At 39.5% G+C, this 27,674-nt stretch overlaps 1 protein-coding gene across 2 annotated transcripts in view; it reads left to right on the forward strand.

Moving 5' to 3' along the window:
• MINPP1 (multiple inositol-polyphosphate phosphatase 1) overlaps nt 1–26,917 on the forward strand; it is a 48,278-nt gene extending 21,361 nt beyond the window's left edge. Inside the window, exon 5 of one of the 2 annotated variants that reach the window (XM_026014772.2) lies at nt 23,285–26,917. In XM_026014772.2, coding sequence (XP_025870557.2) covers nt 23,285–23,681 — 397 coding nt within the window. In that variant the 3' untranslated portion in view covers nt 23,682–26,917. The remainder of the gene's footprint in view (nt 1–23,284) is intronic. The other variant, XM_072723578.1, reaches the window with a different exon arrangement.
• Nucleotides 26,918–27,674: the final 757 nt, after the last annotated feature.

Genomic DNA, 27,674 nt, shown 5'->3' on the forward strand with positions numbered 1-27,674 from the left:
ATATTGATCTCTGCCCCAGATTCTTGACATAGGGCTCCTGAAACCATGTAATTTCCTGGGTGATCCGAATGTCTTTTGTTCTAATGAGGCAGCTTTGGGTGGGACCCTGGAGAGCTCCAGGATGAGAGCTTGTCACTGAGAGAGACCAAGCCATGATAGAAGCTTGGAATTTTCAGACCTGAGTCCCAATTTTTTGAGAAGGGAGAAGGACTGGAAATGGAGCTAATGATCAGTCCTGCCTTTGTGATGAAGATGTCATAAAATTCCAAAAAAGTTTGAGGTTTATGGCATTTCTGGGTTGATGTAGAAAAAGAAGTAGTGGTGCCGAGAGTGACTTGGCCTGAAGAGGGCGTGGAAGCTCTGTGCCCCGTTCCATGTACCTGGCCCTTCCCATCTCTTCCATGTGGACATTCTTCTGTGTCCTTCATATCCTTTTATAATAAACTGGTAAATGTGTTTCCCTGAGTTTTGTGATCTGCTCTGGCAAGTTAATAAACTGAGGGGGAGGTCGAGGGAACCTTTGATTTGTAGCCAAAGTTCTGTTCAACTTCTCCCTCCGCCTGTGTCTCTGCCTCTCTCTCTCTCTCTGTGACTATCATAAATAAATAAAAATTAAAAAAAAAAATTAAAAAAAGTTGAACAGAAGTGGATAGCCTGGGACCTCCTCCTAGAGGGGGGTGAGTGGTGGACAATCTCCTGGGACTGAGGCCTTCCTGGACTGTGACGCTGTCTACAGGTACACAGTGTCAGAGGTGAGTTAAATGGCCGGATACCTCGCTGGTATCTCAGTGAATTGCTTGGTGCGGGAAAGATGCCCCATGTTTGGTGACCAGAAGTGGTATGAGTGTGATAGAGTGGGAGAGTACAGCAGAAACACAGGAGGAAAAGGCTGGATGTTCTTCTTATTCACTGGCTAAAATTTAAATTAAAGCAAAAAAAAAAAAAAAAAATTGTCCTAACTGTTGGCAAGATGTATAGAAATTGGAAACCTTATATATACATTGCTGGTGGGAATGTAAAATTTATACAGCCATTTTGGAAAAGTTTGGCAGCTTCTTAAAAAGTCAAACATCTACCATATGACTTAGCAAATTTAGTTCTAAGTCCCTTACAAAAATGAAATACATGTCTACACAGACTTTTATGTGACTGCTTACTGCAGTATTATTTGTAATAGCTAAAGACTGAAAATAATTCAAATGTCCACCAGCTAATAAATGGATAAACACAATGTGGTATGTCCGTATGATAGGATACTACTCACTCGACGATGAAAAAGAATGAACTACTGACAGGTACAACAAAATGAATGACTTCACAAACATTATTCTAACTGAAAGAAGTTGGTTGCACTATACTTTGAATGATTCTGCTTGTTTGAAATTTCTAGAAAAAGCCAAACTTTACAGTTGAAAGTTTTTTAATGGCTGCCTGGATCTGGATGTGGAAGCAGAGATTGACTCCACATGGGTACCAGGAAGTTTTTAGGGCATAGAAGTGTCCCAAACTGGATTGTGAGGATTGTACACATAGCTGTTTCTAGTCAAACAATATAGGTATTTAGTAAAAGGAAAAAGGGGATGGAAATGAAATAATCTTTTGGCAAAAGTGTAAGTAATTTTTAAAGAATTTACTAATTCAGAAAAATAGTCCTTCATTAGAATTTTTTTTACAAGATGACTCTAAAATGTTTATGATGTGATTACTAAAAATGTGTTTTAAAATTATTAGTTCACTTCTCTGCCTTAAATACATTGTAAAATAATTGAATATTTTTTAAAAATTAGGGTTCTTGCAGTTATGTGGAGGTGATCAGGATTCCTATAAACAGGACAACTTCATTTTATTTTTTAAACAGAGTTTATTTTTTAGAGCACTTTCTGGTTCACAGCAAAATTGAGTAGAAGGTATAGAAATTGCCCACATACTCCTTGCCCCCACATGTGCACAGCCTTCCCCACTACCATGGTCTCATGCCAGAGTTCCTTTTTAAAAACAGTTTTGAGAAATAGTTCATACACCATACAGTTAGTTCACCCTTCTAAACTGTATGATTCTGTGGCTTTTTAGTACATTCAGAGTGGTGCAACCATCACCACTATTTTTTGAAGGATTGATTGATTTAGAGCATGTGTGAGCTGATGGGTGGGGGGCAGAGAGAGAGAATCTCAAGCAGACTTCCCACTCAGCTTGGAGCCTGATGTAGGGCTCTGTTGCACCACCCTAAGATCACGCCTTGAGCCAAAAATCAAAGAGTCAGTCGCTTAACTGACTGAACCACCCAGGCTCCCCTCTCTAGGAAATTTTATTTGTTTTTATCTTAAAGTGAAATTGTAGTTTTTAGCTTTTTTTTTTTTTTTAAGATTTTATTTATTTATTTGAGAGAGAGAGAGAGTGTGCTCAAGCATGAGTGGGGGAGAGGGGTGTAAAAGGAGGGAGAAGCATACTCCCCTGCTGAGCAGGGAGCTGATGTGGGGCTTGATCCCAGGACCCTGAGATCATGAGCTGAGCTGAAGTCAGATGCTTATCTGACTGAGCCGCCCACTTAGCTTATCTTCTTATAATTTGCTTATCTCACAGTTGAAACACAGAGGGAAAAATGCAACTAATTGATTGCTTCATTATATTAGGTAGCAGCTGACTCTCTATACTTAGAAGCTAATGAAGCTAATTTTTGTGCATGGCTTGTGGAATCAGATGCAATAATACAGAGGTAGTGTGATGCTGTAGGCAGATAATTGGACTTTAGTTTGGGTCCTGGTTCTGATTTATTGATGCTGCAGATTCCAACCTTGTGAAAGGAGTTGCGTCTCCTTAACATACAGGATGGTTGTGATAATGAAATGAGATGATGTCTTTAAAGCACTTATATAATGAGATGCTTTCATCAGTAAGATGAAGAAAGTCTACTCCTTTTGGATGATTTCAACTTTGTGAATTGAAAAGATTCATTCGACAGTATTTTAAAACACCTGCTGATATATGTCAGGCAATGTTATAGGACCTGGAAATGGTGATGAGTAAGACCAGACTCATTGCACTTGTGACCTTTATTATCTAGAGAAAACAGAAATGCATATAAAAGCCCCACGTAATTGTATAACTGTGTGAGATTGTGAAACAGTGTAAAACGTTGAAGGATGGTTTGACCTTGTACGACAGGAAGTCATCTTGTTTTCTTTTTTTTTTTTTTTTAAAGATTTTATTTATTTATTCATGATAGTCACAGAGAGAGAGAGAGAGAGAGGCAGAGACACAGGCAGAGGGAGAAGCAGGCTCCATGCAGGGAGCTCGACGTGGGATTCGATCCCGGGTCTCCAGGATCGCGCCCTGGGCCAAAGGCAGGTGCCAAACCACTGTGCCACCCAGGGATCCCTCATCTTGTTTTCTACTGATGGAAAGAGAATCCGTAATTGTGAAGACAGTAGCAGGTGCTTTTCAGGGACGGGTTATCTCTGTACTAAAAGACGGATGAGGTTTTAACAAATATTTGTGTAGCTGATTCAAGATTAAATCATCTTAAATAGATAAAGGAAGAAAGCGTTTTTAGAGACTTCTATTAGATTTCTGTCCAAAAACAGATTGATATGGATTTTATGAGCAGTGCTCAAGTTAAGAGTACTTCTAAAGAAAACTGACATAGACTCAGCAAAGAGAATATAGTATAATTTTTAAAAATTAATAGACTTTGTTTTTCAAAGCAGTTTTAAGTACACACCAAAATTCTCGAGTTCCCGTGTACCATTCCCTCCTCTACCTACACAGCCTCCCTCAACAGTAATACCACATGCCAGTGTGGTAGAGTAAGACTGTAATAGTCTTTTATCTTTGTACTTTCTCTGATCTGTTCTATCAAAACATTAACCTTTTTTTCCTGTGACTCTTAAAATATTTCTCGTGTTTGGATTTAGAGTCTGTGAGTGTGTTTATATATGAGCAATATTTTGTCATTGCTGTTTGAGTGAAATGTCTTCACCTAATTCCAGAGTCCCCAGGTTACCCTTGCGCTCCAGTCCCTCCTCCACCCCACACTGATGTGCTACTGTCTGCCTTGTTATATTGATGTTAAAACAGAGATGCTCTTCAGTGTTTCTGAATATTTCTTCAGCATAGTTTTAAGAGCTTGGTTTTACTTTTCACAGAAATGTTGATTGGCAGCATTTTGGCTGAGTGTAACTGTGCTTTGAGTTCATGGTCCTCGACTCTTATTAGGACCTTGAATTTTATTTTCCTTCTTGAACCATCACTACAGTGATGGGATTAAAGTTTAAACCAGCGCATCTACTATTTAAGCAGATTTAAGCAGCTTTTGCAATTAGGCAGCTGTGATTAGAAAAGCAGATTGGAGGGCGTCTGGGTGGCTCCTTCAGTGAAGCATCTGCCTTAGGCTCAGGTCACGATCCCAGGATCCTGGGATTGAGTCCCACATGGGGGATCTCTGCTCAGCTAGGGGTCTGCTTTTCCTTCTGCCCCTCCCCCTGCTCGTGGTCTCTCACTCAAAGAAATAAATAAAATCTTTTAAGAAAGAAAAGCAGATTGGATTTACAGAAGAGATAAGACCTATCGTATTTCATTCTATTCTTCCCTTCCCCATTATCTCTGTTGATGTATTTTTATATTTCTAGATTGTGGGAATTTTTTTGAATATTTTTTTAATTGGAGTTCTGTATGCCAACATACAGCATAACACCCAGTGCCCATCCCGTCAAGTGCCCCGCTCAGTGCCCGTCACCCAGTCACCCCGTCCTCCACCCACCTCCCCTTCCACTACCCCTTGTTCGTTTCCCAGAGTTAGGAGTCTCTCATGTTCTGGCTCCCTCTCTGATATTTCCCACTCAATTTTCTCTCCTTTCTAGATTGGGGCAATTCAGTAAGGAATTCAATCCACAGGAAGTGTCCTGCTTTTTTTAAAGTAAGGTTTACATTCTGAACTGAAATTGCTAGCCTCATGAGGGCTTTCATTTTATCATGGGTACTCTCAGACACCAAAACCAACTGCTGTAAATACTTGTTACTGCCATTAAAGTCTCATTAATTTTTTTGTCTTATCTTTTCATTGACTCTCAAATCTTTGATACTTTGAGATCTCATTGTTGAATGAGTATGGTTTTTTGATGTTGTGTAGTTCCACATTTTAACATTAGATGGCAGCATTGAAATACACCTGTGGTGGCAACAAGTGGTTTTTGGTTTTTTAAATAGCTTTTTGGTCAATTACTTAGACCATAGGAATGGGGGCATTCTGTCTTTTAATGTTCTTAGAAATGTGTGCAGATCTCAAGTCCTCAGAACCTGTTTGCTGGTCTTTTTTTTCCTTTTCTGACATCAAGGTTCCACGGAGCCTCAGGAGGTATCCTGGGGAGCTCTGCTGGTGCTGCCTGTCAGAAGAAACGGTCTAAGTAAAGGTTAAAACTGGGGCTCCCTGGCTGTGCTCTGAGTCCAGTTTCAAATGTCCAGCTGACTTCTGGAAAGACTTTCTGACTGTCAGGGGACCTCAGGCCTGTGATGCCTGGTACTGTCTTTCAGCGTTCCCTCCTTGGTGCTGAGAACCGGCGCCTGGGGTGCAGTTGTGGTCGGGAAGCATTAAAGGAACATCTGAACTCCTCCCTGTTCTCCCGTGTCCCTGTGCTCGCCCTCGCTACCATCGTCCTCCCACAAACTGTATCGTGCTGGACTCTGCCTCCGTCACCTACATCCCCTCACCCCGTGTGTTTTGGTTTGCTTTTGCTTCCAGTTTTCTGTCTGGTCCTTCCACTTTTCTTTACCCCCCTCCACCCCCAACTGCAGGGAACAGGATTCAGGCTAATACCTTCGTCCTGGATTGCAGCAACTGCCTCCTGTGTGCTTCCCTGATCTGTGTACTCAGACTCTACTCCAGTGTCTTAGGCAGTTGAGGGTAAACATTTAATTACTGTCTCAAGGATCCCATGTCCTAGTTTGGAGGATATTTATGTGATAGCACTAAAACATGCTTGTTAAAAAAAAAAAAAAGTACTAAAGGAGAAAATTAATTTGAACTGTGGAGTTTGGTAAAGGCTTGATGGGAGGAATCCTTGAGGTTGGTCACAGAAGACTTTCACTAACCTTAGCATGTCCACTCTTGTTTCAGTTTCTTAAAAGCAGTTTTACTGACGTAGCATTGATGTAAAGTAAATGGCACCATTTCAAGTGTGCAGTTTGCTGAGTTTTTGCGTGTGTATGTATACACGAAGCTATCGCAAGATAACAGACTATGCATCACGTGTGAAGATTTCTTTGTGGCTCCTGCTCCCTGGAACACAGTCCTGATCTGCTTCCTCTCCCTACAGATGACTCTTCCTGGGCTCTTACAGAATATGGGACCGTATGCTGGGTACAGTTTTTGGTTTGGCTTCTTTCACTCAGCATAATGGTTATGAGATTGATCCACGTTGTTGTGGGTGTCCATAGTCACTCCTTTTTAAAGCCGAATAGTGGGCAGCCCAGGTGGCTCAGCAGTTTAGTGCTGCCTTCAGCCCAGGGTGTGATCCTGGAGTCCTGGGATCGAGTCCCACGTCGGGCTCCCTGCGTGGAGCCTGCTTCTCCCTTTGCCTGTGTCTCTGCCCCATTTATTTATTAATAAATAAATAAACCTTTAAAAATTAAAAAAAAAAAAAGATAAAAAAAAAAGTCGAATAGTCTTCCACAATACAGATACACCACAGTTGGTTCATCCATTCTGCTTGCGATAGACATTTAGGTTGGTTGCAGTTTAAGGCTGTTACACATGAGGCTGCGGTGACTTTTGGTTGTCTTGGTGGGACCTCTGCTTTCGTTTCTCTTGGGTAGCACTTGGAGGTAGGCCAGCTGCGTCATGTGTAGGTGACTGTTCACATTCTTAAGACAGATCCACATGCGAGAGTTCAGTTATTCTCCGTCCTGGCCACACTTGATAGGGGAGGGCTTTTTGGCTTGCGCGGTTCTGGTGGGTGTATAGTAGCTCCTCACTGTAGTTTTAGTTTGCATTTCCCTAAACATTCCTGATGTTGGGCAGGTTTCCGTGAGCTCATTTACCGTCCCTGTGTTTCCTTGGGTGAAGGGTCTGTTCCCATCTTTTGCCATTTTTTTTTTTATTTTATTTTTTTTAATTTTTATTTATCTACGATAGTCACACACAGAGAGAGAGAGAGAGGGGCAGAGACACAGGCAGAGGGAGAAGCAGGCTTCATGCACCGGGAGCCCGACGTGGGATTCGATCCCGGGTCTCCAGGATCGCGCCCCGGGCCAAAGGCAGGCGCCAAACCGCTGTGCCACCCAGGGATCCCTCTTTTGCCATTTTGTAATCGGGTTATCATCTTTTATTTTTGGAAGACTTCTTTGTATATATTCTAGGTACAAGTCCTTTTCAGGCTTATGCCTTACAAATATATTCTTCTAGTTTGGGTTCACCTTTTTGTTTCTGTGATCGTGTCTTTTGGGGGCTGATTTTGCCCCACCCCCCCAATGGAGGCAGTTTCTCCTGAACATCTGTTTGATACCCTGTACAGTTTGAGGTTTTCCTGGTCTGACTTATGGGATGTAGACTCTTCCTGGCCCTGTGTTAGCTTTGGTAAGTTTTCGCACCTGTCCTCTTCTGGTGTTTTCCCTGGATTTGGATAGTTTCTCGCAAGCATGTGTGGATTGGAACCAGCCGAAAGTCGAGGGGAATCCCTGCACATCTCTCTTCTCTGGAACTCTGCCCTATGAACTCCAGCCAGTGTGGCCTCCCTAGGTTCTCAGTCCCGTCTCATCTGCTCAGGAAGGACGTCAGGCTCTGTTCGTCCGGGCTCCCCTCCGCTGTGCTGCTGCCTGGAAGCTAGGTGATGAGCTGCGAGAGTCCTTAGGGTTTACCTTCCCTCCCCCAGAACTGCTGCCTCCTTTGTTCTTTCTGGCTTTAGAGGAATTGAAGGCAGGAAGGTAAACCCAGACCCTGTGGCTGGAAGAAGTTATTTGTATTGTATTTTTGCTGGAGAAAAAACTTTATGCTTAAGTCATTGTAGTTCTACATTTGTCCTAAGCTGTCCAACTGATGCTTCTCCGAATTCCTCATTGGAGCTGATGCTTCAGTCAGATGTGTAAGAAAACTTAAAAAATATTTTTTTTTCCTGGTAATTTTCTTCCCAGAGCATCTCCTGCCTCTGGCACTTCACATTTATTTGTTACGTTAAGTATGGGAATTGTCTGAGTCGTCTAAAGTTTGATTTGATATTCCTGGATCGTGTTTAAAAACACACTTTGTGTAATATTAGTTAAATGTGAAACGTGAATTAAGAGCTTAGAAAGATCTAAGCTGAGTACATTTAGAGCAAAAACATACAATTATTAGTTGTTTTTCTGGGTGAGCTTTTTGAATGACTCTAAGTACCTTCTTAAGATATTTTACCTAAATGGAACACATACATAGTCATCAGTCCTCATTTAACAACATAATTGTAGACTTCAAATTAAATTTCATTTTTTATTGAAGATTTGATAAAATCTTCTTAACGACTTACATAAGCAAAAGGGGCTGTTTGGAGACCTCCATTCTTATCCTGCTAGATAGCTTTCAGTAACACACATGTCTTTTTCTAATTTTTAAAATGAGAGGGCTTGACCACATCTCAACCCTCAAACGTTAGGGTCCCAATTGTGTATTTCTGAAATACATTAGCACAGATTACTCATTTGTGTTCTTATATTTGTATTAATGGTTTACATTTTCCAGGTTTTTTTTTTAAGCTAATGTGCCTATCTCTTAAAGTGGTTTTGTCACATTTGGAAAATGTGACATTCCAAGTTTAATGCATTTTATCAGAAAGAGAGAGCAGAGTTAAAAGTGTCCTATTTCATGTCTTTGTGGGAGACTGTTCTGCTAAGAGTTTTAAAGAAAAAATTGTCCTTACAAGTCTGGGGATATGAGTGAATTTGAGGAATGTGTTAGAAATCTGTGTTCATTGATGGATCAGAATATACAGTCAGAATGCAGGAAAATAGGTAAGTTCAAAGCAAATTTAAAAACATCTGCATTATTAACTTGAAATTAAGTATGTAAATATTAAACATCTATTTGTTTAGACACTTTAAATATAGGGCTCACTGGGGTAAAATTATTAGACTTCCGTGCATGGGATTGATGCAGGAGATACAGATGTGGGATGGAAGTTTCGCCGGCTGTCCCCAGGACAGCAGGCTGTGATACGGTCCACAGAGATCCTGGGGATGCTAGAGTCTGAACTCCCACAGCTGTGTTCGTATTTTTATGGGCACGTGCATTTCTCTGGGGAGAAGTCCCATTCCTTTAGGCAGAGTCTCAGGGGTTTTATGTCCCCAAAAGTTAAAAGCTACAGGTGTGGTAGGTCTTTTTTTTTTTTTTTTTTTTTAAGATTTATTTATTCATTCATTCAGAGAGTAAAGAGAGAGGCAGAGACACAGGCAGAAGGAGAAGCAGGCTCCATGCAGGAAGCCCGACGTGGGACTCAATCCCGGGTCTCCAGGATCACACCCCAGGCTGCAGGCGGCGCTAAACCGCTGCGCCACAGGGGCTGCCCGGTGTGGTAGGTCTTGAACCTGCTCACCTCTGGTTGTCTTGGCAGCTCCTCCTAAAAAACGTTTACATCTTTCCGGCAAAAGATTGCATTCTTAAAGATAAAAACTTGGTTCTTTCTGTCCTGACATTCCGGACTTCCTGACTTTGTTTATGGAGAGAGCTACAGGGATGGGGTCATAGAGTGGAATGTGGCCATCTTTATGCTTTCAGCAATCTTCTGAAAAAAAAATTATGTGCAGTGATCTTACATTAGGAGTTGAATAAACTGAGGAGTGATTTTTTTTTTCCACATTCTTTCTCCTTTTATCCTCCCATACATTATATTCTCTGTTATTCTGGCCCTCCACGCCAACACACACGCTCCCTTCCTCAGTCAGACACACACACGTTCCTACCTGTGTTCTGTTGCCAGTATTTTGGGCTTAATCATAGAGCAGCTTTGCTTTGAAGCTTGGGAATGAAACCCAGAAACGTTCTTACGCCACCCGTAGGACTTAAGGTATGTTCAAGGAGAAGCTGATTTGATTGTTTCAAATATCAATTGGGCCTGTACTGACTAGAGTAAATCACTTCCTAGCAGATGGCCTAGGACACTTGTAAGATTTATTGTTACAAGATAGAGCAAAGGGCAGTGTGTTTTTGAAATAAAACCAGCTTACTTCAGAGAAACTACTGGTTGACTGTATAGAACCTGGCACGTACCTTTAATGGCTTCTGATGAAATATGGACCATAAATAAATCCTCTTTATGTATTTGCTTTGACATCGTTAGAGTTAGAAAAACAGACAAAAAACCTTTTTTATGTGTATACACACACACTCCACAACTCCTTAGCCTCCACTAATTGAAGATCTCCAAGTCCCCACTCTTAGCATGCAGATGTGAGGTAGGACAGAAATACAATATGTTTTTCCACTTAATCTAATGCTACTTAACTCCGTCAAAGAAAATTGAAATGTGAGTGAGTCTTAAAAGAGGACAAACAGGTATAAGCTTGAACAGCTGCTTAAGAGGGATTATATTAACTCTTTGGAGGGAGAGTGTACTCTTTCTGGTCACGTATATTCCCATGGCAGCATAGTTTGTTTCTTTGTAATGAACTTTACTTTTTGGAGCAGTGTTAGGTTCACAGCAAAACTGAGCAGAAAGCAGAGTTCCCATAAACTCCCTCTGCTGCCCCAGCACAACCTTTCTTACTGTTGCCACCCCACACCACAGTGGTACCTTTATTATAACTAAAGACTTATACTGACACAGCATCATCACCAGAGTCTGCGCTTGACGTTAGGGTTCACTCTTGGTGTTGCACATTCTCTGGGTTTGGACACATTATACTGTCTTCAGAGTTTTGTCTTTCCCAGAATGCCATGTATTGGAATCCTATAATATGTAGCCTTTTCAGATTAGCTTCCTTTACTTAGTAATATGCATTTAAGTTTCCTCCACGTCTTCTGATGGTCTGATAGTTTAGCACTGATACTTCATTGTCTGGATGTGCCATAGTTTATTTCCCCATTTTTACCTATTAAAGGGCATCTTGGTTGGTTTCAAGTTCTGACAGTTAGGAATAGAGCTGCTGTTAACATCCATGTTTAGGTTTTGTGTGAACATAAATTTTTAAATTGTTTTTAATTCATTTGCATAAATACCAAGAAGCAGAAATGTTATATGGTAAAAATGTTTAGTTTTGTAAGAAACTTCCAAACTGACTTCCACAGTGGCTGTATCATTTTGCTTTCCCACCAGCAATGAATGAGAGTTTCTGTTGACAACATTTGGTATTGTCAATGTTCTGGATTTTTCACTCTTCTAATAGGAGTGTAGTGGTATCTCCTTGTTTTAATTTGCAATACATAATGATGTATGATGTTGAATACCTTTCATATACTTAACATCCATTTGTCTTTTTTGGTGAGGTGTGTGTTCAGGCCTTTTACTCACTTTTTAATTTAGGGTTGGATGTTTTCTTATTGTTGACCCATAAGAGTTCTTTGTATATTTTAGATAACAGTCCTTTATAAGATACGTCTTTTGCAAATACTTTTCTCACAGCCTCTGACTTGTCTTTTTATTCTCTAGACATTGTCTTTAGTAGAGCAGAAGTTTTTAATTTTAATGAAGTCCAGCTTATTAATTTTATCTTTCCTTGGTCATGCCTCTGGTGTTGCATCTAAACAGTCCTTGCCATAGCCGGAGTCAGTCACCAAGGTTTTCCCCCAGGTTATTTTCGAGGAGTTTTATATAGTTTAAGGTTTACATTTGGGTCTATGATCCTTCTTTGTGAAGGGTATAAGGTCTGTGTCTAGATGCTTTTTTTTTTTTCCATGTGGATGTCCCGTGCTCTAGCACCATGTATTGAAAGGATTGTTTTTGCTCTATTGTATCATCTTTGCTTTGTCAGACATTAGTTGACTCTATATATATGGGGATCTATTCTGGGCTCTCTTTTCTGTTCTGTTGGTCTGCCTATCTGTATTTTCACCAAGACCACAGTATCTTGATCACTGTAACTTTGCAGTAGGTTTTGAAAAGTGGTAGTCCTTCAGCTGTGTTCTTCTCTTTCAATATTGTGTTGGCTTATCTGGGTCTCTTGCTTCTCCATATAAACTTTAGAAGTCCATTTGTTGAAATCTACAGAATCACTTACTGGGATTTTTTTTTGGATTGTATTGAATCCATAGATCAAGGTGGGAAGAACTGACACTTGGACAGTATTGAGCCCTCCTATCCATAAACATGGAATATCTCTCCATTAATTCAGTTCTTTGATTTCTTCCGTAAGAGTTGTGTAGTTTTCTCATATAGATCTTGTACATATTTTGTTATTTTATACCTAAGTATTTAATTTTGGAGGGACTAGTAAAAAATATGTTTTTAATTTCAGATTTCCAGTTGTTTATTGTTGGTATATAGAAAAGCAATTGACTTTTATATATGAACTTTATATCCTGCACTTGGCTATATGTACTTATTTGTTCCAGGAGAGTTTTTTTGTTGTTGTTGATTATTTAGATTTTCTACATGGACAAACATGTCATCAGCAAAGCCAAAGTTTTATTTCTTCCTTCCCAATAAGTATACCTTTTTTTGGGAGGGGTCTCATTGTGTTACCCTAGGACTTTCAGTGGTGAGAGGAGACATCCTTACCTTGTACCTGATCTCAGCAGGAAAGCTTTGCATTTTTTACCACTAAGTATGATGTCATTAACTATAGCTTTTTTGATTTTTTAAAGATTTTATTTATTTATTCATGGAGACACAGAGAGAGGCAGAGACACAGGCAGAGGGAGAAGCATGCTCCCTGCAGGGAGCCAGATGTGGGACTCGATCCCAGGACCCCGGGTTCATGCCCTGGGCCGAAGGCAGATGCTCAACCACTGAGCCCCCCGTGTGCCCCAGCTATAGCTTTTTGTATATGTCCTTTATCCAGTGGAAGAAGTTCCTCTATTCCTAGTTTGCTGAGAATTTTATCATGAATAAATGTTGAATTTTGTCTGGTGCTTTTTCTGAATCTATTGATAATACGATTTTTCTTAAAGCCTGTTGATGTGATTGTTTACATTAATTGATGTTTGAATGTTGAGCCAGCCTTGACACTTGAGATAAATCCTACTTGGTTGGGGTGTATAATTCTTTTTATACACTGTTGGATTCCATTTGTTAATATTTTGCTTAGGATTTTTGTGTGCATCTATCTTCATGTATATTGGTTGTGTATATATAGTTTTTTAGTAGTGTCTTTGCTTGGCTTTTGTATTAGGATAATATTGGTCTCATAGAATTAGTTAAAAGTATTCCCTTTGCTTCTGTTTTCTGGAAGAGTTTGTAGAAAACTGGTAGAATTTCTTCCTTGGAATTGGTAGAGTTCACTGGTGAATCCTTCTCGGCCAGTGCTATTTTGGAAGGTTATTAATTACTGATTCAATTTCCTTTTTTTTTTTTTAAGATTTTATTTATTCATAGAGACAGAGAGAGAGAGGCAGAGACACGGGCAGAGGGAGAAGCAGGCACCATACAGAGAGCCTGACGTGAGACTCGATCCAGGGTCTCCAGGATCACGCCCTGGGCTGCAGGCAGCGCTAAACCGCTGCGCCACTGGGGCTGCCCTACTGGGGCTGCCCTACAGTTTCTTAATAGATACTGGCTTATTTAGATCATCCATTCTAGTGTTAGTTTTGGCAATTGTGTCTTTCAAGGAATTGGTCCATTTCATCTAGGTTATCAAACATGTGGGCACAGAGTTGTTCATAATATTCCTTTATTATCTTTTTAATGTTCATAGAATCTGTGGTGATCTCTTTTCTGATACGAGTAATTTGTGCCTTCTCTCCTTTTTCTTAACCTGGCTAGAGGCTTATTGATTTTATTGATCTTTTCAAAGAACTGGTTTTTGATATTATTGAGTTTTCTTTGTTGCTTTTTTGTTTTAAATTTCATGGTTTTCTGCTTTTATTAAATTTATTTTCTTCTGCTTACTTTGGGTTTGATCTGCTTTTCTTTTTCTACATTCCTAAAATGGAAGCTTAGATAGTTGATTTTAGGTCTTTCCTCTTTTCTAATATATACGTTAGGTGCTATGAAATTTCCTATAAGCACTGCTTTCACTGCATCCCACAAATTTTTGATAAGTTGTGTTTTCATTTTCATTTAGTTCAAAATGTTTTTTCTTTTGAGATTTCTTCTTTGACCCATGTGTTATTTAGAAGTATGTTGTGTAATCTCCAAGTATTTGGGGATTTTCCAGTTATCTTTCTGTTACTGATTTATCAACTGAGCAAATGTTGCATGATTTCTATTCTTTTAAATTTTTTGAGATGTGATTTATGTCACAGAATGTGGTCTCTTGGTGAATGTTCCATATGAGCTTGAAAAGAATGTGTAATCTGCTATTGTGAAGTCAATAGATGTCAATTATATCCAGTTGATTAACGGTCTTGTTGAGTTTAACTGTATCCTTATTGATTTTTTGCCTGCTGGATCTGACCATTTCTGAAAGAGAATATACATTAAGGAGTATTATTTCTTCTTGGGTATTGACCCCTTTATCCCTAATAATTTCCCTTGCTCTGCAGTTGGTCATGTCTGAAATTTATAAGCTACTCCTGCTTTCTTGTGATTAGTGTTAATTAGGATGTTCTTTCTCCATTACTTTACTTTTAATTGGGGGTGCATCTTTACGTTGAAAGGGGATTCTTATAGGCAACATATCATTTCATCTTAGATTTGATCCACCCTGATAATCTCTATCTTTTAATTGGTATAGTTTGTCCATTGACTCTGATAGTGTTTATTGATATGATTGGATTAATATCTGCCATGTTTGTTACTATTATCTATTTGTTGCCTTGATCTTTTTTTTTTTTTTTTTTAAATTTAATTTTTTTTAAATTTTATTTATTTATGATAGTCATACAGAGAGAAAGAGAGAGAGGCAGAGACACAGGCAGAGGGAGAAGCAGGCTCCATGCGCCGGGAGCCTGATGTGGGATTCGATCCCGGATCTCCAGGATCGCGCCCTGGGCCAAAGGCAGGCGCCAAACCGCTGCGCCACCCAGGGATCCCTGTTGCCTTGATCTTTGTCCCTGTTTTTGTCTTCCACACTTGAAAAACACTTGCCTTTTGTGGTTTCACTTGAGCATTTTATATCTTCCCATTTCCTGTCGTTTCTTAACATATCAGATACATTTCTTTTTTTTTTTTTTTTTGGTGATTGCCCTAGAATTTGCAATATGTCTTTACAACTAACCTAAGTCTACTTTCAGATAACACCATAACACTTCATGGGTAGTGCAAGTACCTCATAATAACAAAATATTTCTAATCCTTCCTGTCCCTTGTTTATCATTGCCATCATTCATTTTACTTGCATATAAACATACAAGTGTGTGTACACACACATGTATACGCATACATAATCAAGTGCATTATTGCTATTATTTTGAACAAATTTTATCTGTTAGGTCAGTTAAGAATTAAAAATGTAAACGTTTTTATTTTATCTTCACTTACTCATCTCCACTGTTCTTTATGTAGCTCTGAGTTTCTGACCTACAGCATTTTCCTTCTCTCTGAAAGAACTTCTTTTAACATTTCTTGTGAGGCCTTTCCACTGGCAACAGACTCCCTGTTTCTGTTTGTCACTTCTGAGGGATAATTTTGCATGATACAAAATACTAGGTTGGTCAGCTTTTTTCTCTCAACACATAAATATTTCACTTCACCGTCTTGCATGCATGGCCTCTTTCAAGATTTTTTTCTTTGTCTTTGATTTTATGAAGTTTGAATATGGTATGCCTAAGTATTCTTGTTTTACTTCATTTGCTTGGTGCTTAAGCTTTCTGGATCAGTGGTTTGGGTTCTAATATTAATTTGGGGGAAGAGCTCAGTCATTATTGCTTTAAAGATTGCATTGTTTTCTGTCTCTATCTTCTCCCTCTGGTCTTCCCATTACACATGTCAATCAGACCTTTGGCAGTTGTCCCCAGTTCTTGGATATTCCATTCTGCTTTTTTCAGTCATTCTCTGCTTTTCAGTTCGGGAAGTTTCCATTGTTCTGTGCTCAAGCTCAGAGATTGTTTCCCGAGCCCTGTCCAGCTTACAGATGTAGTCCTCACTTCTGTACCATGTTTTTAATATCTAGTGCTTTTGTAATTCTTTCTTAGAATTTCCACCTTTCTACTTACACTATCCATCTATTTTTGCGTGTTATTTAGCTGTTCTTTTAAAGCCCTTACATACTAATCATATTTTAAAAAAAAAATTCCTGGCCTGATCATTCCCCCCACATCTGCCCTATCTGATCCTGGCTCTGATCCTTTTCAGTGCCCTTTAGTGTGCCGTGTCAGTGTTTTGTCTAAAGTAGACGTGGTGTACTGGGAGAAAGGAACTATTGCAGACAGGCTTCAGTGATGTGGGCGCTGAGGGGCCCAGACTGGAGTCCCGTGATGAGGCCTCAGCCTCCTGCTGAGCCTATGGCCCGGGCTGTGAACTGCACCAGTGCTTCTGGATCTTCCAACCTCAGATGGCACAGGATGGCTGGAGGTGGCTGGAGCTGGGTGTTGCCCTGCCATGAGGCAGGTTAGGCTCTAGGAAAACCTAACCTAACCTCTGGCCCCCTGAGGGCCGGCCTTGTTAGGAGGGACAGAAAGCTTTGGCTTCTTTCAGAATGGTTCCTCTGGGTAAAACTCACTAAGTGTGGGTACTGCCTGGGGTCCCCCAGAGTGTTTAACCCCGACTTGTCCACACCAAACCTTTAGCAATTTGTCAGTTACAGTTGAGGTTTTCCTGGCCCGCCCTGGCTTCCACGGAAGTTTCTGCTCTTGTACATGGTGATTCTCTCTTTTGTGGCGGAGAGAATGCCTTATGAGCTTCTCTGATGGACCTAAGAAGACCTGTGGATTTTTCAGTTTGTTCAGATCTTTGTTACCGTGGAGTGGTAGTTTCTAAGCTCCTCGCTGACTGGAAACAGTAAAGATCTAGTTGGGGGTGTTTTTTTTTTTTTTTTTTAACATGTATAGATATCCAGATTTTGGTATTTTGGCAGTTGAGTTTCCAACATTAAAGTAAAAATCAGTTTACATGTCGTTTAGTCATTATTTATGAGAAAAGCATTTTAATATTCGTAGCTCTAAGTGGATCTCTGTGTTGAACTAGAGTGTAAAAAGGCTGAAAAATTATGGGCTAAGTGCTTTTCAATTTTATACTTCATAATTATGAGTTAGATTTTTTACTTCTACTTTCTTGGGGAGCCTGTAGAAGATTGCTTTATTCAGTTTTAACACCAGAACCATTAAGGATTACTAAGTTGAGTTTGGCTAGGAAAAATGAAATAATAAAGAAAAACAGTTATGTTTGAGACTGAAGAGATTTATATTCTGACCTATAATTTAATGGAAATACTTGTGAGTTAGTGCAAAAAATACTGAACATTCTTTTAAATCTCTTAACTTATTTAAGAGTGTGCTAAATTCTTTTTTGCCCTTACCGCAACCTAGACATTTAGTATGCCCTGAATTTTCTTTCTGAAGTGCAGAAATCAAGAAGAAAGATTTTTAAAACTCTAAAGAATATGAAAGTGCTTAGTTTTTTTTTTTTTTTTTTAAAGATTTTATTTATTTATTCTTGAGAGATAGAAGGGGAGACAGAGCCAGAGACACAGGTAGAGGGAGAAGCAGGCTCCATGCACCGGGAGCCCGACGTGGGATTCGATCCCGGGTCTCCAGGATCGTGCCCCGGGCCAAAGGCAGGCGCCAAACCGCTGCGCCACCCAGGGATCCCGAAAGTGCTTAGTTTTTAAAGACAACTTTAAGGTTTCGATTTTATGGTCATATTGATAGCATATTTTATAAAATATAGTGAGGCATTCTTTTCTATTTTATAAGCTTTTTATGAAATAAAATTTCTCTCAGCCAGATTTTTAATAGTCTGCTTTCTTGACACTTTTGAAAAGCCATAAGCCAAACAATTCAGTCTCTCCTTACTGTATACTCGATAAGATTTGTACACACACATTTATGATTTATTTACATACAGTCCATGAAGTGATCCTTTTTTTCAGGTGTGGATGAAGCAAATCAATGAATGGTTATTTTTGTAGTGACTTTAATCAGTAGTTCGGAGCTAGCTAGCTCAGGCAAGTTAAGCCCAGTGTTTTCATCTGTGACCAGGAGTTGGGAGTGTCCAGATCCTGGAGTAAAGCAGCTGTTAGACTTCCCTGAGGCCACAGTGGGCAATGTTTCTGCAGTAAGACTATTCTGGAAATGCATTCGTCACCTGGCTCAGACCCCACCTCCTCAGCAGAGTGCAGCCAGGTCCTCCCCAGACAGAAGGGCTTGCTCTCCTCTCTGGGTTCCCCTAACACTTACACAGGTGCTAGTCTGCAAGAGCCAAGAATAAGTTCTATTTGGTTTCTTTGTTCTTTCACCTTATCACCTTTCTTATTTTTTCCTCCCTTCCTTCTAAAAACAAAACAAACCAGCATGGTACCTGGCACATGGGAGGGAATGATTCAACCTGTGGCATCTAAGCAAGAGAACCAAGTGGACTTTGAAAAAGTCTCCTCTTTGTTATGTTTTGGAGAATTGGGTACAGCTGTTTTGTGCAGGGCCTTTCTGTGTGAACACAGGCAATGCCAGCCCGCTTCTTTCTCTGGAGTTGTAACAGCGCCTGCTCTGTGTGCAAGGCACTCTAAGGCACAGAGGGAAATGTAGACAAAAATGATCACAAGTGAAATTGTGCTCATTTCTCCTTTGTATTTGGTATTATCTCATCAACTTAAAATATTTTTATGTAGTTATTGTAGAAAATCCAACCTACAAATAATTTTAAGTTCCTTATTTCCTGCAGGCACTTTTGGATTTTTAAGCAAATTAGTGTTTTTAGTTTTTAATACTGTTTTGGGGAAGACAGATATTAGATTTCACCCTGTAATCTGTAGTTTATCCTTGTCTTATTATTAGTGGTGAATTTAACCAGAACTTTAGAAATACAATTTTTTTGTGTGTGTTGCTAGCTTCTGTAATAAAGATTGATCTGTTATAGGAAGATAGTAGTCATGGCATATATTTAAAAATTGGACTTTTTCCTACTATTTGCCTGGAATTCTAAAATGAAAATTTTTATTGAAGTATAATTAATGTGCAGTGTTACACGTTAGTATGTACAGCATACTAATTCAACATTTCTGTACATTACTTGGTGCTCACTATGATACGTGTAGTCGCTATCACCAAACAACATTATTACTGTTTCATTGACTATATTCCTTTGTAAATTCCTATATTTCATTGACTGTATTCCATTGTACTTTTCATCCCCGTGGCTTATTTATTTTGTAACTGGAAGTCTGTACCTCCTAATCTGCTTTATCTATCATACCTATTCCCCCAGTTACCTTCCCCCTGGCAAACACCAGTTCTCTGTATTCAAGAGTCTGGTTTTTTATCTTTTTTTTTTTTTTTCTGTTCATTTGTTTCTTAAATTTCACATATGAGTGAAATCATATGCTCTTTGTCTTTGTCTGGTTTATTTCACTGAGCATAATACCCTCTAGGCCCATTCATATTGTCACAAATGGCAAGATCTTGTCCTTTTCTAATGGCTAAATAATATTCCATTTTATGTATACATCATGTGTGTATAACACACTTTTATCCATTCATCTATGGATGGACACTGGGCTGCTTCCATCTCTTGGCTTTTGTAAATAATGCTGTGATAAATATAAAATAAAAAAAATTTAAATGTATCAAATGGCAGAGAGACACTTATTTGTGTTGATACAGCTCTCTATGTGAATCTAATATATAAACTTATTTGATTTCCCATAAAATTCTTATTATGCATTTTTAAAGTATAGTTTTCCTCAACTTCCTTCTTGAAAATAGCTGATTTTAATAGTAAAGCAAGTCAAAAGAGAAAATGAAGTTTATTGCTTTTTATATATAAACCTGAACAATCTTCAGGTTTAAAACTTAAATGTGGATCACAACCTAAACTTTTTTGTTGTTAATTACATTTCTTTTTTAAAAATGTATTTACATTCAGTTTATTAACATAATGTATTATTGGTGTCAGAGGTTGAGGTCAGTGATTTATCAGTATTACAGAACACCCAGTGCTCATCACACCATGTGCCCTCCTTCATGCCTGTCACCCAGTTACCCTGTCTCTCCACCCCCCTCCCCTCCAGCAACCCTCACCGGGTCACAACCTAAATTTAATTTATTCTGTAGCTTGGATGTGATTACTAGAACTTTGGAGTCTTATGACTTTACATAGGCTTGTTGATTTCTTCTCTTTTCCAGTGTACATTTTAAAAATATGTATGTTTGTTATTTGTCTTGTATCTTTTTTTCTCTTTTTATTTGATTGACTATTGAATCTCAGTATGTACGGCTCTCTGCACCGCTGTGTATCCTGTACTATCAGCACAGTGGCTACCAGCCACATGTGGTTTATTCAGCACTTGAAAATGTGGTTGGTCTGAATGGAGATGTGCTGAAAGTGTAAACACTGCATTTTGAAGACTCGTTAGAAAAAAATGAATGTAAAGTAGTTCATTAATAATTTTGATGTAACTTGTTGAAACTAGAATATTCTGTATTATATATTGTCTTACATCCTGTTCTCAGCTTGTTGGGATTCCTCTGTCCAGAAAAGAGGAATGTTGCTGACAGGTCTTTCTATGAGACCATGGGGTGCTGTGCTGTCCTTCCTGACCTCTTGCCCATCCTGGTGGATCTCGTAGACGGAAGTAATTGGCCGAGGGTTGTTCCTGGCTTGACTTAAAATGTAAACCAGTATAGTTGATCCTTGAACAACACAGCTTTTAACTGCGGGTTCACTTACATGTGCATTTTTTTTAGGGTTGTTTTGGGTTTTTTTTTTTTTTTTTTTTTTTTTTTGCTTTTAAAAAAATAAATTCACAGTACTGTGAATGTATTTTCTTTCTCTTAACAATTTTTTAAAAAAGATTTATTTATTTATTCTTAAGAGACACAGAGAAAGAGGCAGAGACCTAGGCAGAGGGAGAAGCAGGCTCCCTTTGGGAGCCTGATGCAGGACTTAGCCCTAGGACCCCAGGATCATGACCTGAGCCAAAGGCCGACGCTCAACCACTGAGCCACCCAGGCGCCCCTAACACCAGCATTTTCAAGGGTCAACTGTATTTTACATACTTTCTTGAATTACTATTAAATTCCATTATATTCACATTATGACAATGTTGTCAGCTTTGACTTGCGTGTACTCAATGCATAAAGGCACCAGGCAAGTAATGAATGGATCCGTCCTTGGTTAGACAATGTGCAGTGACATATGTCCTGGGCAGTGGGTATATGTCCTCTCCGGAGTGACCCTTATTCCTGTTCAGCTCATTATTCCCTTAAGGGCGTATATGTTGTCAGGTCTTTCAGGTTTTCAAAAGGAGCAAAAAATCTGGATTTTTAAGAATCTGAAATCACCCTATCTTTATATACCGACAAGTAATGCAAAATTTAAAAATAGTTATGCAAGTCAAACCAAATATAATTGTGTTCTAAATGATACTGCTTTGTAACTTTGGCCCATGGGGACGCTTCTTAGAAATAAATACAGGTTTTAGGTACATTAAATGACCTAATCAGAATATATCAGTTAAAAAGAGGAGCTTATAGTCACCTGTTGATGAATGGCTTTAAAATTTCCTTTTTTAGAGAATATTAATCTCAGAGTAGCAGATGATTGTGTAACAGTATGTTATAGTTTCTCTGTATTTTTTGAGTATGCATTTCTAGTACTGTATCCTTTTATTTTTTGTAGGGATTTTTTTCTGCCCAGTATTCTTCTATTTACTTTTCGGTTGCTCATTTTAATGTGACTTTGGTTTCCCTGAACATTTAGAAGAAGGCTCCTGTCAGATTGCTTTTCTAACCTCATGGAGCTCCCTTTTCTGGTGTGGTGTGTGTGCTGGTCAGAAACCTGGTGGGTTCCTTTCTGAGCTTTCCTGGCTTTGGTCCCGTTGCCTGACTTTGTCTTTGCTGTCCCCGACCGCTCAGTCTTCCCCTGCTCCCAGCAGTTTCTAGCATTTGTGGCCTCTGTCTGGAACGGACCCTTGGAGGGGCGAGATTTCTGCAGCTCTGAAGAGGCCTGTGGTGGTCCTCTCTTACACTCACCAAATCCTAGGTCTTGGCATGCTCTGTGGCTTCCCTCTGCACGCTCCACACGGACACTGATCATATATTCAGGTCTCGAGGCTATTGGTGATTCCATGAGAAAACTTTTCCAGATGGTTATTCATAAATGTTTCCCTTGGGTTTTGGACCTGCTCTCTAGTTGCATCTGTTTCCTTGTGGGGAATCTGCTGCAAATTGTGCTGGCCTCCCACAAAACCCAGGTGCGTGAAGTTTGTAATCTCATGTGTGGGGTGGCAGCAAGAAATCAGATGCTGACTTGTTTTGAATAGATTTACAAATTATGTGTTAGAACCAGCTCATATTCTTTCTATTAAAGTTAGGGAAAAACTAAACAGTCATCTGCTGCTGCTGATTTAAAAAAAAAAAAAAAAGAAGCCTTTACCCTCCCTCCGTAGAGACAAAGAAAACTTGCAATTAAAGAAAGGTGACTTAGCTTATGGCGTTGAAAGCCGTTGTATTTCTGGCTTGTGTAAACTCCACTCCCACTCCACAAACACAGTAAATCAGCTAGAATGGATTGCATCTCTACCCTTTTGTGGCTCTCTTCCAAATTCAGTGCCCAGATCAGGTCTCATAAAACCCTGAAGGATCGCATGAATTAGCATTCACTGTTCAGTCTTGATTCTCACCCGGAAATTTACTGAATACAGCTTGTCCTTATTTCCTAGATACAGGTAAAACAGCATTTGAAGTTCAATTAAAAGCCCTCCCTGGAGTAACTGATCCTAAGGGCCAGTTTGTGCAGTTTCATTCATGGAAAGGCAGTACAATTTTGAAATACGTATTTGCCCAAGTTCGTTGATCTCCTAATGAAGACTGTCTTCTCTCTGGGAACTCAAAGATTAGCAAGTGTGCACAGTGTTTTAGATGGATCTGCAATACCACAGTGATCCTGAATTTGGACTTAACTTTGAGCGTAAACAGTTCAGTTCTCGGCCACACAGAATTTTTCGCCATATTCTTGAGTTGTGTATGTAAAGACTAGATAGGATGAGAACATTGTACACTGCTTCTCACTACTGTGGATGTTATCTTACATGACATGAACATATGTACATATTTTTTCTCCATTTGTTCTTTAAGGTCTCAGCCAGTTTCCTCTCCGGTCATCCTTCAGTTTGGTCATGCAGAGACCCTTCTTCCACTGCTCGCTCTCATGGGCTACTTCAAAGACAAGGAGCCCCTCACGGCTTACAATTACAAGGAACAATTGCATCGCAAGTTCCGAAGCGGCCACATCGTGCCCTACGCCTCCAACCTGATATTCGTGCTTTACCACTGTAAAAATGCCAAGACTCCGAAGGAGGAATTCCGAGTGCAGATGCTGTTGAATGAGAAGGTCTTGCCATTGGCTCACTCACAAGAAACCGCCTCCTTATACGAGGATCTAAAGGCCCACTACAAGGACATCCTTCAGAGCTGTCATTCCAGCAAGGAGTGTGAGTTAGCAAAGCTGAACAACACGTCTGACGAGCTATGAGTAGCTGCAGAACATGTTTCATTCATCAGGGAGTGATTCATAGGGAGTGATTACGCGCTTGGAATAGGTGGGCAATCCGCGGTTACAGAAAGCTTTCACAGTACTTGAGTATTTCTGTCTTTTCACAGAAAAATGTTTAGTTTCTTTTTGAATCTGGACATGGACCTGTGAGCAACTATTCTTCACTGGAGCAGCTCTCTTAAGGGGAAAAGAAATCTTTTTAAAGAAATAGCTGGGCCTGCAGACATTTACAGAAATTAGATTCTTCCTATTTGTATGAGAAATCTCACACTGAGAATATGATTTCACAGTGATACTTGAAAGTGCTGTACTCACAAAATGTATCATTCGGGTGATCTGTAACTTGATGGGACCAAGTGTAGAACCTTGACAGTTGTGACGCCCTCCCTTCTCCGTGTCTCCATCATGTGGCACAGTTCCGATGTCATCCTTCTTCAGCAGAGTTATCGGGTGCCCCAGGACTGTTGCTCTGGAGGAAAGCTAACATCTCTCTAGCTAAGAATCTGGAACAGTATTAAGAATCAGTGTGATTTTCAAAGGACACCTTCACTGAAGGAAGACAAAAAGTCTAATAAAGTAGATATTTTTGTTAATACTATTTATAAAGTATTGGAACACTTTTTCAGTAATTCCTTTTAACCTCCTAGAAGTCTTGCAAGGCCTTTCTTTAATTATTTTCCCACCTGTTTTACATTTACAACTATGAGAGGACAAAGATGACCATTCTCAATGGGGGAGGTGAATCAGAGTTTCTTAAATCCATTGCTTTGCGGTGTTTTTCATTCTGTCACTTTGCTTCTGTTTTTATATTTTGCTATTATGTGAAGTGTATCTTTTGGTTGTTTATTACTTTTCCTTTCTTTCTTCCCTTCTTTTCTTTCTTTCTTTCTTTCCTTTCTTTCCTTTCTTTCCTTTCTTTCCTTTCTTTCTTTTCTTTCTTTCTTTCTTTTCCCTAAGTAAAAACTTCATCCTGGCTGGGTTAGTTTCATAGATCTGAAACCATCTCACAGGGATACTTCTGAGTTTTGTCAAATGCCATGAAAGTGTTTGCTATCATAATAAACAGAATTCTTGTGTGACCTCACTACCAGGTCTTTTCTGCTGTGTTGATATACAATCAGTAATTGATGGTAAAAGGTTGACACTTCAAGCAGCTTTGACTAAATCAGGCAACATAAGGCAATTTTCTTCTAATAGAAATTTCCTCAAGTAAATTTCCACTTCTTTAAGAAAAATGGAAATGTATTTTCTTTAAAAATCTAAATAAGAAATATCACAACTACATATTGAAATTATAAAAGATGATGCATAGGTCATCTGTTGATCATTGATCTTCCAATGAATTATGTCCATAAAACAGGGGATTAGCTGGTGCACATGGCTGGTACACTATATACTGCTGGTTGTTCCTGCAATGGGCTGCTGTTACCTTTTTCTTTTTTTTAATTTGTAAGTGGGCAGAGAAGAAGAGAATAATATAACAAACATTTATGGCCATCATCCTGTTTCACCAAAATAACATTGTAACTTGTAGCTTAGATCCAAGTAAGAACAACTGAGAGCTTTTTTGTGTTCCCCACCTAGAGATAACCAACAGAAAACTCGGTATTCACCGTTCGTTGCATGCTCAACGCTGGAAACTTACAGTATTGTTGTGGGGATTTTAAAATTTTCTATAAAATACCATTCTTGAATGTCATATCATTCTTGAATGAGGGATTTATTTTTAATTGCTGTGTTCTTTTTCAAGACTTTTCTTGATCCAGATTGTCGCAAATTAATATTGTCAGTTCATCAATACTTGAGTACTTTCTATGTACAAACACTAGACTCAGACTATAGGTGTACAAAATTGAATGGACCTAGTTCTTTCAAGGGGGTTATCTCAAAAGACCTTAAATTTACTCGGTGTCTGAACACTAAATAATTTTTGATTCACAAACTTATAGACTATGAAAGTTTTATAGGAGTTATTTAATTTTATTTTAAGATAGGACCATATAATCATCTTGATAGTATTTCAAGATGGAGGGTAAGTATGGTCCATCTTTTGCTGATACTAGAGATTGTGTTATTATTCTGGTGCTCATATCTCATTTAGGATATGCCTGAAATAGAAGAATTTCACGAGAAAAATTAAAAGTCTTCTCTGGGATAGATAAAAAAAATTGAACATCAAAAAACGATCTTTGGCCGACAAGAGTTCATTCGGAGCAGATGACCAGATCCCTCGGTTAAGCCAAATTTTAATGACTGCTGGTTCTGACACTTCCATCAATTCATAAACAGCCTGTGGACGTTTGCCATTTTTCTGTCTAATCTACAACTTGATGTGTGCGGTGCATTGAACCTACTGTTTTTTACAGTTGTCTCATTTTGGAGGTTCTGTCCTCCAGCACATAATCATTCACCTGATACTATTTTTTGTATATAGTCTTGACCATAATTTTAATGCTGAAAGCAGAGCTCCATTTGTAAAGAAAAAAAGCTGTTTTGTTTTTTTCAGCCATAATCAACTTTTCTATCTTTACTGGATTGCTTTCCTTTTGTGAACCGCAGAACTGATGCATGCCCTTCAATACTTGGGGGCCACGTACAAACAAACCAGAACATGTTTCCCTAGGATGGATATTTCATACGGTGTTCGTTAATGATCCTTGGAATTCGGACTGTCTTCAGCCAGATGGAAGCTGAAAATAAACATTTGCGTTACTCCACAATTTGCCTGAACTTACTTCCCCGATTACTGTGTTCTCTCCTGGCAATTCCTTGGTCTCTCACTCCCTTAGCGTTTCCTTACACACACCTTGCAGCCCAGTCCGCTCTTAAGCACCTGCACGCCAATCTGTTGAGATTGTTCTTCCATTTAAAAGACTTGTAGTTGGGGCGCCTTTGGGGGGGCTCAGTCGGTGAAGCATCTGCCCTTGGCTCAGGTCAAGGCAGGGTCCTGGGATTGAGAGAGTAGGCTTCTCTCTCTCCCTGCTTGTGCTTTCTCTCTGTCAAATATATAAATAATTACAGACTTTAAAAAAAGACTTGTACGGGACGCCTGGGTGGCTCAGTAGTTGTCTGTCTGCCTTCAGCTCAAGATGGGATCCCGGGATCCTGGGATCGAGTCCCACATCGGGCTCCCTGCAGGGAGCCTGCTTCTCCCCCTGCCTATGTCTCTGCCTCTCTGTTTCTTATGCATAAATAAATAAAATCTTCAAAAATGATTAGTTTGAGCCTCCTACTTGGAAGCCTGGGAGGAGGCTAACCTCTAGAGCTGTAACAATTTTGGGGTGCCTAGCTGGCTCAGTCATTGGAACGTGTGACTCCTGATCCCGGGGTCGTGAGTTCCAGTCCTGTGTTGGGTGTAGAGTTTACCTAAAAACAAAATGAAAAAGCTAGCATCATTGAAGTAGAGCCTTATAGGATAGGATTCTTCATTTTGATTCTAAAACTAGTTTCAATTCCGTGTCTTCCATGTACTATTCCCAGATCTTAAGCCATTATTTAGTCCCCAGAGCACACGCTTTTGTTTGAGGAACTGGGAGAACAAATATTCATTAAAACAATGGCCTTCTAAATTAAATAATACTCCTATAAGGAGAAAATTTGCCATTAGAATATTATACAGGATTTCTGAAATAGCCACTGGAAAATTAAACAGATGGAAATCTGTAGATTCTCTCTGCTTTTTTCATTAGAGTTCATCCTGCCAAACTTGGTTCTGATGGTCTTCGACCAGACATTAACAATGTGGCTACTTTGGGAAACCTTTTCAACAAATCTGTAAAATGGAGAATCTGGTTTTGTTATGAATTATACTGATAAATACTGATGAACTGTGTCCTTGGACGCATCCAGATGGGAAAGTTGTGTTCAGTTGCTAGGAAGCGTTGCTGCATGGAGGAAGCAAGGACACTAGTTTTGGCCCTGCCTTCCCGGGTCCGTGTGAGCACCAGCCCCCGCGTGGGCTTTCCCTTCCGC

This window comes from Vulpes vulpes, chromosome 10, assembly GCF_048418805.1.
Source record: "Vulpes vulpes isolate BD-2025 chromosome 10, VulVul3, whole genome shotgun sequence".
Taxonomy (NCBI): domain Eukaryota; kingdom Metazoa; phylum Chordata; class Mammalia; order Carnivora; family Canidae; genus Vulpes; species Vulpes vulpes.